The sequence below is a fragment of the Anomalospiza imberbis genome, unplaced genomic scaffold, assembly GCF_031753505.1.
Source record: "Anomalospiza imberbis isolate Cuckoo-Finch-1a 21T00152 unplaced genomic scaffold, ASM3175350v1 scaffold_175, whole genome shotgun sequence".
NCBI lineage: Eukaryota > Metazoa > Chordata > Aves > Passeriformes > Viduidae > Anomalospiza > Anomalospiza imberbis.
Genome location: NW_027099809.1, coordinates 138720 through 148813, shown reverse-complemented (window position 1 = coordinate 148813; position 10094 = coordinate 138720). Strand labels below are relative to the sequence as shown.

The 10094-nt window shown below is 54.0% G+C and overlaps 1 protein-coding gene and 1 long non-coding RNA gene across 2 annotated transcripts in view; one reads left to right on the top strand and one right to left on the bottom strand.

Annotated features, from left to right (window-relative positions):
- Positions 1–1117: 1117 nt before the first annotated feature.
- Positions 1118–10094, top strand: part of LOC137466329 (zinc finger protein 420-like) — a 127726-nt gene continuing 118749 nt past the window's right edge. The window contains exons 1-2 of the mRNA XM_068178090.1: positions 1118–1180; positions 1543–2302. Of these exons, the coding sequence (XP_068034191.1) occupies positions 1118–1180; positions 1543–2302 (823 nt within the window). The remainder of the gene's footprint in view (positions 1181–1542; positions 2303–10094) is intronic.
- LOC137466328 (uncharacterized) lies at positions 6127–7041 on the bottom strand. Its single transcript, XR_010995123.1, has 3 exons — positions 6731–7041; positions 6390–6454; positions 6127–6280 (listed from the first exon to the last, which is right to left on the bottom strand). It is a non-coding gene; the product is annotated as an uncharacterized lncRNA (long non-coding RNA).

The following is a 10094-nucleotide window of genomic DNA, read 5'->3' as shown; positions in this document are numbered from 1 at the left end:
GCCAACCACAATAGCCATTGTCCTCATAAATTCTCCCAGAAGTCGCTCAGAGGAAGCTGCATTGAAGTTTCCAAGAGATCCTCCAGAAAGAGCCTGAACCTCCTGAGAGGAGGGAACCATGCTGTTGTCAAAGGCACTTGGGGTCAGACATCAGTGCCCTGAAGTCACTGCACCAAAATAATGTCTCAGTCTGGTTAATAAAATTGTTAGAGAGGTGCCTCTGCCCCAATTAAGGTGCTAACGAGACCAAATCCCAAGTGGATTTTATTAAACAGTAAATGTGAGGCAGAGAGAGAGATGGAAGAAAGAGAAAAGGGGGGAGAGCAAGGGAGTGACAGGGACAGAGACCTCCCCTGAGGTGGGGCAAGTGTGACATTGTCCCCTGTGTGTGTGGCCTTCCCAGGGTGGGGGTTTTACACCTGAGCCAGTTTGGGTAAGCGGGGTGGTGTTCACCCCCCACCCCGAGCAGGGATTGCCTCACTGTTTCAGGATGCAATGTAAGATGTAACCAAAAGTATGTTTTCAGTCACCATCTTCATAAACTGTGATAAACAGGTGGGGCAGTGTTCTTTATCTCTTCCATGGCTCAGCCCTGATAAGGCCCTCCAGGGGCTATCTTCTGTTAATGGGCCATTGAGTGCCACTGCAGGACTGATAAAATTACATCATCCCATTGTGGGATGCTCTGCCCAGGGGGAGGAACCAAGCATTCCTACCTGGATATAATCTCAGCCTTCCAACACCAGGACCCCCTTGCCTACTGGATTCCCAGAAGACAAGAGCCCCATAATCACCACTGGACCTTCAGAGGAAGACCAGACCCTTCTACAGGATCACCGCTTTGACAGAATCACGTTCATCACTCCAACACGTCTGCAGCCACCATTTCATCCGACGGCTACCACCACCCTTACCAACGGGGTGTCAGGTTAAATCCTGACTCTGTCAGATTAAGCCAGTGTTTCTGTTTCATTGCCTTGATCTTAATATTCTTACTAATTTGTAATTCTGGCTTAGACTCTCCCCCTGGTTTGCCTTCAAACCAGTATAAAACTCAATGTGCTCATCCCTTGTTTTTCTCCCAAAACAGAATTTCCTATCTCCAACACTTCACCAGATGGAGGAGGTAGCTGTGAGGAAGAAAAAGGAGGCGTGGGACCCCCGGGCAGCTGAGGAGGAAGTCAGTGCCCCTTTCCCCCTCTCTCCTGCTCCATCTCCCAGCCCAGCGTGGCTCCGGGCTGCAGGACAACCCTGCTGTCGACGCCGTCCTGCCAGGGACGCACTGGGGGGATTCTCTTCCCCTTCCCTCTGGCATGGAGGCAAATCCCATCCTCTCCTTGTCCTTCCTCCCCCAGGGAAGGAACTGAGGATGGAGACCAGGGAGGACAAATCCCCGCGGCAGAACCTCATGGAAGAGGCCGTTTTGAGCAACTCCATGGCGCAGAAATCCAACAGGGAGGAAAAGCCCCGGAGATCCTGCAGGAGGAGGGGCTGCAAACCCAACCCAAGGTGCTCTGAGGAGAAGAGACCTCCCTGTGCCAGGAAGGTGGACAGAGCTTCAGCCAGAGCTCAGAGCTGGTGGTGCATGAGCAGGTTCATGATGGGGAGAAGTCCTACAAGTGCTTGGAGTGTGGGAAGAGCTTCAGGAGGAGTTTCAACCTGATCTGCCACCAGATGATCCACACCGAGGCATGGCCCTATGAGTGTGGGGAGTGTGGGAAGGGCTTCAGCTGCTGCTCTGCCCTCGTCATCCACCAACGCATCCACACGGGGGAGAGGCCCTACGAGTGTCCCGAGTGTCAGAAGAGTTTTCAGACCAGCTCCAGTCTCCTCCGTCACCAGCGGATCCACACCGGGGAGAGGCCCTATGAGTGTGGGGAATGTGGGAAGAGCTTTAGCCGAAGGTCCCACTTGATCAGCCACCAGAGGATCCACACCAGGGAACGGCCCTATGAGTGTGGGGAATGTGGGAAGAGCTTCCGCCAGAAGTCCCACTTGATCAGCCACCAGACGATCCACACTGGAGAAAGGCCATACAAGTGTGGGGAATGTGGGAAGGGCTTCAGCCAGTGGTCCCAACTGATCATCCACCAAATGATCCACACTGGGGAGAGGCCCTACAAATGTCCCAACTGTCAGAAGAGCTTTCAGACCAGATCCATTCTTCTCAAGCAACAGCGGATTCACACCGGGGAGAGGCCCTTCCGCTGCTCCCAATGCAGGAAAGGCTTCAAGCAAAACTCCCACCTCATCTGGCACTGGCACATCCACACCAGGGAGAGGCCCTACAAGTGTCCCCAGTGTGGGAAGAGCGAGAGGAGCTCTCGCTTGGCCAGACACCAACGGAGACACCAGTAAGGGAAGCCCTGCAAATGCCCTAGCTCCGGGAAGAGCTTTGTGCACTGCTCCAGCTTCATCCCCCATGGGAGAACGCATGTTGGGAAGAGCTCTGGTGATCCATGTTCCCTGTGATCCATGCTGGGAAGAGATCTTTCCCTTTTCCTGCCCCTGCCAATGACATGGTGTGGGATCAAAGAACATGAGGGTCTGGCCATGACCCTGTCATTACATTCACTCCCACCTCAGGTCATTGCCAGGGGCAGGAAAGGGACTCTCTCTCTCTCTCTCTGTCCCCGAGGAGAAGGGTGTCCTTTCCAGGCAGAAGGAAATACATGGCCAGGAAGAGCCAGTCAGTTGTGATGTAGTTTTCCCTGTAAATAGTTTTTCTTATCCCTTCTGTTATCAATATTTTTTCTGTTCCTGTTTGTTCTTTGTCTCGTTGCTGTTCCCAGTAAATTGTTCTCCTCCCAGCCTGGGATCTTTGCCTTTTGTGCTTTCCATGGGAGGCAGGAGGGCAGCGAGCGGCAGCACGGTTTTTAGCGGGAGCAGGAAACAGGGGAATCCCATTCCTGAACCCCGGCCCTTGGAAACCGAGCACCCAAGCTGGTCCCAGCCCTGGTGGCCATGGACACAGCCTTGGGAGCGGATCCCTGGCTGGGGCTGTGGGAATCTCTTCACTCTGGTGCCCAGGGACAGGACTGGAGGGAGCAGCTGCAGCTGAGTCGGGGCAGGCTGAGGTTGGATCTCAGGAAAAGGTTTTTGCCCAGAGGCTGCTGGGGCACTGCCCAGGCTCCCCAGGGAAGGGTCACAGCTCCAGGGCTCTCTGAGCTCCAGCAGCGTTTGGACATTGCTGCCAGGCCCAGGCTGGCATTGTTGGGGTGTCCTGTGCAGGGCCAGCAGTTGGACTCGAGGATCCTGATGGGTCCCTCCCAGCTCAGCCAGTTCTGTGGTTCTGGGATCCCATGGCCCTGGGGATGGGACTGCCAATGGTTGCCATGGCAACGGGCTCTGGCTCCAGGCCTGAGCTGGTGTCCATGACAACCACCCCTGGCATGGGGTCTCCATGGAGCTGCCCAGGGACTGACCATAGCAATGGGGGCTGGTGATGGTTGCCATGGAAACAGAGTATAGCTACAGGGGCTGGTGATGGTTGCCATGGAAACTGACCACAGCAACCAGTGATGGTTGCCATGGAAACTGACCATAGCAACAGGGGCTGGTGATGGTTGCCATGGAAACTGACCACAGCAACAGGGGTTCCTGGTGATGTTTGCCTGCTAAGGATCAGATTTGTCACAGGCCCTCAGAGGGGTTCCATGGGGAATTTCCAAGAGTCTCCAGGCTGTTCAAGAGCTGGAATGTCACAGGCAGAGACAGGGGCTCCCTGGAGACCTCCCAGGGGTTTCTGGGGATGGTAAAGAGCCGTGTGGTCAGAGGCAGTCACAGCCATCCCATGGTGACATCCCAGGGGACCTTGGACTGCAAAGGCACCGATCTGTCACAGGCACTCATGGGGGCTCCACAGTGACATCCCAGGAGTCCCCAGGCTGCCACAGAGCCGGGATGTCATGGGCACTCACAGGGGTTCCTGTCATGGGCAGAGTGGGAGCTTCAGGCAAAAGCTTTATTTCCTTTCTGGAGAAATTCCTGCTGAGTCATGAGGTGGAGAAATGACACCCAACAGCCACCATGGATCCTCAAATCCCTGCAGGACCCCTAGACTTCTAGAATTCCTTCTAATAGAAGAGACTGGCAGTGGCTGGATCCCATCCCGACCCTGCAGATTGGACAGGTGGAATTGAACCTTAATGCAATTTGTCCCAAAAGATTAATGATGTAATACCAGATAAATCTGTATAAATACAGCTATGATTGATACTGATCATTATTAGATAAAACGGTCTATTTACAACACAGAATAAAATTTTTAAAATTGTTATTTCTCCTCAATATAGGAGCTATACCAATTATAGACTATTCTGCTCTAGGAAGCAATTTTGACGTCTCCAGGGCCTTGCTGGAGTTGTTTGAACCCTCCTGCTCCAGCAGGAACTGCCTTTCCTGTGCCAGGAGCAGGGCAGGTCCCGCTGCAGGAAAAGCCCCAGGCCAGCCCCAGCACAGGGAAGGCCTCGGGCACAAGGGCAGAGTGCGGTGCTGGGAGCTGTGCCAAGGAGAGCCTGAGGCACCAAAGGCGCCTTGGCAGCAGCAGCTGCTTGCAGGGCATGGCCAGAAGCCTCCCTTGGCAACCCGGCCTGGTGTCCACCACTGCAATGTCACTGTTGAGTAAGAAATGTCACAGGCTCATCAGAAGGCTGATTGGCATAATGTGCCATATGTTTGGAACTGCTCCTTTTTATATGCTGTTCCGATCCAGGTAGATAAAATCCCAGTGGCACATATCAGAGGTTTGTTAGGGAAGACAGTGTGGATCAACTCTGCCTCGAGTACAGACAAACCATTTGTGGGATTGTCTTTGCTCAGGGACCAGGTTGTACATGGTGAATAATGCAGAAATATGGAAGAACTCGATGTGTACCTCGGGGAGATCTGATTGTGGGGTGAGACTCATATGCAAATATCACTGTTTGTTGGATGTTACTGCCACTGTACATTAAACCACACAGGCATGAGACAGAAGGAAATGTGTAAGTGTCGAAGGTTTGTGCAAGTGATATAGAAGGAAATGTGTGTCAAAGGTTTGAGCAAGTGAGATAGAAGGAAATGTGTCTGAGTAAGTGAAAGATGGAAGTTTTAACTTGATGAAGTTTTTACATGACGTTTGGTAGTATGTTGACGATATGAAGATAAGGTGTTGAATGTCCTCGGGTGACGTTATGGTGCTTGCATCCCCAATCGTGTGTTCTGTTTATGCTTGATGTTATGTTCTGTGCCTTCGGGACTGGCTCCAAAAAGTGAAGGTTTGTTTTGTCTTGTTATCAGCCGGCTCACCTCTCCCCAAGGTCTGTGTCTAGGAGAGGCTAGGGCTTGCTGGCTTTCTTGCTTGCTTGCTGGCTTGCTTGCTTTCACTTTGCTCTTGCTCCTGCTTTTTGCTTTTGCCCTTGCTTTTGCTTATTAGTTAGTTTAGCTAGGCAATCCAATTTTTTCCCTGGACTGTTTTTTTTCTTTCCCTTTCCTGAATACCATTTGAACCTGCTCAGGACTGGGACCTGGGAAACACCAAGACACACTGAAAGCCAGCATTTTGTGACCTGCAGCAGCCACCCCCAGTGCCGGAGACCGATAACTGGGCAACCACTCCCAGCAGAGACTTTCTGAATTTGTCACCTCTTCAGAGCGTAGAAAGAGTTTTTGTCATCTGGTGTTGTTCATTTTTTGTGCTGGGGAGTGCTTTGCCTGCTCAATAAACAGGTTGTTTCCACTACTCTCTGGGGAAATTCTTCCCGAGCCAGGTGAGCAAGGGGCTGTGGGGGTTTGCTTTCTGGGGGCTCCTTCTGGAGGTTTTCTCCCAAATTTGCCCCAAACCAGGACACATTACTACATCAGCAGGCTGTTCTTTGGTGAGATCCAGCAGGGCCCTGTTCAGCCTGTCCTCAGCAAACTGACTGGCCATGAGCCACTGGTGGATGTACCTCACCATGGCAGGCACCTGGAGAAGGCACGGGGAGACTTGGAAAGCTGCCAGAGGGAGGAATGTCCCCAGCTTCCCCAGAGAAGTGCTTCCCTTGCCACCACACTGCCATGGCCTCAAAGGCTTCCAGTGACCATTAGGCATGGAATGGGAGGCCAAGCAATTCCTGGGAGGATGAAATCCTGGCCACAGGCTGCTTACTTGCTTTGGATTGGAAAACCCCTCCCCTACGAGCATATCCAGCAGGGCAGCACAGGTCTTGGTTTTGAAGATGTGTGAATATGCTCTGAGCCCTGTGCCCATGGTGCTGGTCTCTTCCTCCCGAATCCTCTTGATGAATTTGCAAACCAGCTGTAGGAGAAGGGCAGGAAGCCAGGGATGTTCCACGGAATGCTCCAAGCGCGGTGCTCGGCTGAGCGGTGACAGCAGGCTCAGCCCAGCTGGGGATGGCTGCAGGTACCTGCGCTGTTCTGCGGAAGAGGCCACGGGTGGGGTCCTGCTCTTGTGTGCGCTGCACAGCTGCACCTGGCAAAGAGCGAGCGCAGACTGAGCTGAGGGGCTGCGGGAGAGGCCGGAGAACACAGCCCAGCCCTGCGCTCCCCAGGCAGGGACAGCCCTGGGATGCCCCAGGGGATGGAGCACGGCTGTGGGGTGTCTGCCCTGGCCCCTATTCCGTCCTGTCCATGGGCAAGTGCCCAGGGGATGGGATGGGATGGGATGGGATGGGATGCCATGGGATGCCATGGGATGCCATGGGATGGGATGTGGCCAAGCAGCCACCAGCCCAGCTCTGCCACTCACCCTCCTGCTGAGGCTTGAACTGCACCTCCTCTTCAGTCTCCTGTGCTGGGGCAGCTCCAGGGCCTTCTTCCTCTTCCTCCACCCAGGCCAGCTTGGGCACTCTCGTGAGTCTCTGCTCCATGTCAGTGACTGGATTTGTGGCTACTTGCAGGAGAGATGCCTCGGAAAAGCTCTGAGTCAGCAAGGCCTGCAGTCGTGCCTAGAAGGCACCTTCAAGAGAGAAGCCTCAGGAAGGCTACAGGACAGCAAGTCCTGCACTCTGGTCTCGAGGGCTCCTGCCACAAGGACAGGAGACTCCTGTCAAGGTATGTGGTCTGGCCTCGAGGGCACCGGTAGCAGGAATGGGAGATGCCTCCAGGGCACCAAGTCCCATGGTCTGCCCTCGAGGACACCTGCAGGAGAGAAGCCTCAGGAAGGCCACAGGTCACCAAGTCCTGTGGTCTGGCCTCGAGGTCAGATGCAGGAATAACGCCTCAGAAAAGCTCCGGGTCAGACACGAACGAGTGCACTGTGCAGGGGCTCCTCACGGCACCGCTCTGTCCCGTCCTGTCCCGTCGCGTGCTCCGAGCACTGTGGTGTGGTCTTGTCACCGCCAGCTCCTATGTCACCCTGTGTCACAAAGGGCCCTTGGACATGCTGTCCCGTTCCATGCCACGGTGACCGTGCTGCCCCGTGTCACAAAGGGCCCCTGCACACACTGCCCCCTGCCCTGGGGCCGCCCCCAGCCCACCCAAAGTGGCTCAGGTTGGAAGGAATCCCTCACCCCAAGTGTCTAAGACAGCCCGACAGGATCTTTAGGAACGGCTGAAACCCTCAGCAAACGCTGCCCTGCCCTGCAGGCTTGGGGCAGCAGAAGCCCCCAGGGCTGCCGACACAGCCACGGCGGGAAGGGCACGGGGCCTTCCACAGAAGCTGGCACGGCCTCCTTGGGACACGTCCCGGCTGGTGGCCATACTAAACCCGCAGGTGTGACACAGACAAGGAACGTGTGGGCCAGGGCAGGAATGCTGCTCTGACCCCTGGGGCCCGGGGAGCGCTGACATCAGCAGGTGTGGCACAGTCCCTGCCCAAGCAGACCTGCCACCCCCCGAGCCCTGGCAGCACCGGTGCCCGTCTCCTGCCCCAGAGACCTGTGCCCGTGGGGGGCTCCTGTGCCAGAGGGAGCCAAAGCCCACGTGCATTGGGGGCTGCGCTCCTGCCTGCAGGGGCTGTTAGGAGCACCTGGAGCAACGCTGGCAACACTTGTTCTCTGTCAGAAGCTCTTACTCCATGCTGAAATTATTTTCTCATTGAAGTTATTGCCTTCAGCACAAAAACACCTTAGTGGTGAAGGCACAGAAGTATCTGGCAAGTAATAGTCCTCAATTCAGGAAAGCTTTACTTCCCATTGCTCAACTCAAGTAGTTCCAAAAAGTTGCAAACTTCCCAAATGAATTGGGATGACCTGAGGAGGTGAAGAGTTGGAATTTTGCTTCCCATCTCAAAGCAGCAACTCATTTGCCTTAACTTCATCCACTGAGGGTCACTTTACAGAACATAACACTACACAAAAAAAGGGAAAAAACAAGGGCCATTCTTTGGTTTTCTATGTAGGGATGATAATATCCTTATTCTCTTAAGAAATAAAAGCTCTCAAGAAATGAGAGTCCACTCAGTGGTACAAAAGTGGCCAAAAGAAATGTGTAGATGGCAAAAGGGCTAATCCTCCCCCTGGTACAGATATCTGAATGGCCAGTAAAGTACAGCTCTCCCCTCTTGTTCCCTGCAGGAGAATCAGGACCATGAAGACGAAAAGTCACAGATATTCCTTCTGGCCTCCATAACCAAAGCTGTGCCAAAGCACAGATGCTGCCTTCAAACTGACTCAAATTCCAGCCTAGACCTCTCACCTTCCAGACAACTCCTTCTCCAACACCCCACCAGCACCAAGCCCCCCAAACTCCCGCACAGAAGCCCTCAACACCCCGCCAGGAGCCCCAGCTGTCCCCGTCCCACCGCAGAGCTTTCCCACCCTCCAGTAGACGCCCTGGTTCCCTGCAGGTGCCGTGGGATGGCACTCAGGAGGATCTGCTCCAAGGCTTTCCCCTGGAGCACGCTCAGGCTGCCAGGCCTATGGATCCTGGATCATCCTTCCCACCGAGCCTTCCTGTGCACGGCTGCTCCATTTGCACCTTTGCGCTCAGCTCGGACTTCTCCACTTCACCAGGAGTGCTGGGAAAGGATGGAGAGCAGCCTGGCAAGCTCTTTCTGCAGCTCTCCATTTACCCTCGGGGAGGTAGAACATCCCACAGGAAAGCAACTGGTGCCACAAGGAGCGGGTGGCCTCAGGCACCTTTGGGGATGGAACAAGGCCTTGGTTTGACATAAGTAAGCACAAGCAATTCACATGAGTAAACAAGTAATTAGCACAGACATGCCTAAGTACTTAGCACCAGTTAGCATAACAAAAAGCTGGCAGGCCTAACTTGACATGAGAGTGACCTGACAAAAAGCTTTAGACACAGTCTACCAGAAGAACTAAGGGCAAGTGTGGAATCAGCCCTGTGCAGGGAAGCCCTGAGGAAGACTTTGTGCTGCTTTGGGGCATCCAGACCGCTCCTGGCCAGGGCCTGGACATCAGCTTCAAGTATGGGAATCTGACACAACGTATTTCCAACCGCCTGCCTATGGAATCACCTCAGCAGTGTAAAGATGGATGGTGATTTTGATACAACTCCTACATCAACACACTGAAATTTATATGTGGATGAGAAACACTTTAGTGGGGTGCTGACCCCTGCCCTCCTGCCAGGTCAATAAAAGGGCTTTTGGCTGACAATGCATTTGTCTGCTGATTTCTTTGAATGAGGGAGACCCCTCAGGACTGCTGTATCCTGAGGGAACACCGTTGGCCTTGGCCTGTAGGCACCTGCACAAGCTTAAAATCAGCTGCCTCAGCTTCCAGGACCTCTCTTGGCCAGCATCCTGACGTGGATGCAGGACTGCTGTGAGGCACTGCTGGGACCCAGCGGGACAGGACCGGCTGTCTCGTGTCCACGTAGCACCCCTCACACAGCCAGGGCCATCCCGAAACCAGACAAACACTCACGTGTCAGCACAGGGGAGCAAGGAGCACTGGGCTGCTCTCAGGGTATCTCAAAGTTCGAGAATCCACCACAGCACTGGTAAATTTTTGGGGGGACCAAGGACTTTGAGGATCAAAAGGGAAACTCCAAATTGTAGGGAGGGAAAATGCCTGGGACATGTGATTTGTCAAGGGAGCCGGCAGCTGAACCCTGAGAGAATTGCAGGGATAGCCTCACTCCCATGACCAAAAACTAAGAGAGAGAAGTCAGAAGGTTTTTAGGCCTGTTGGGATATCATA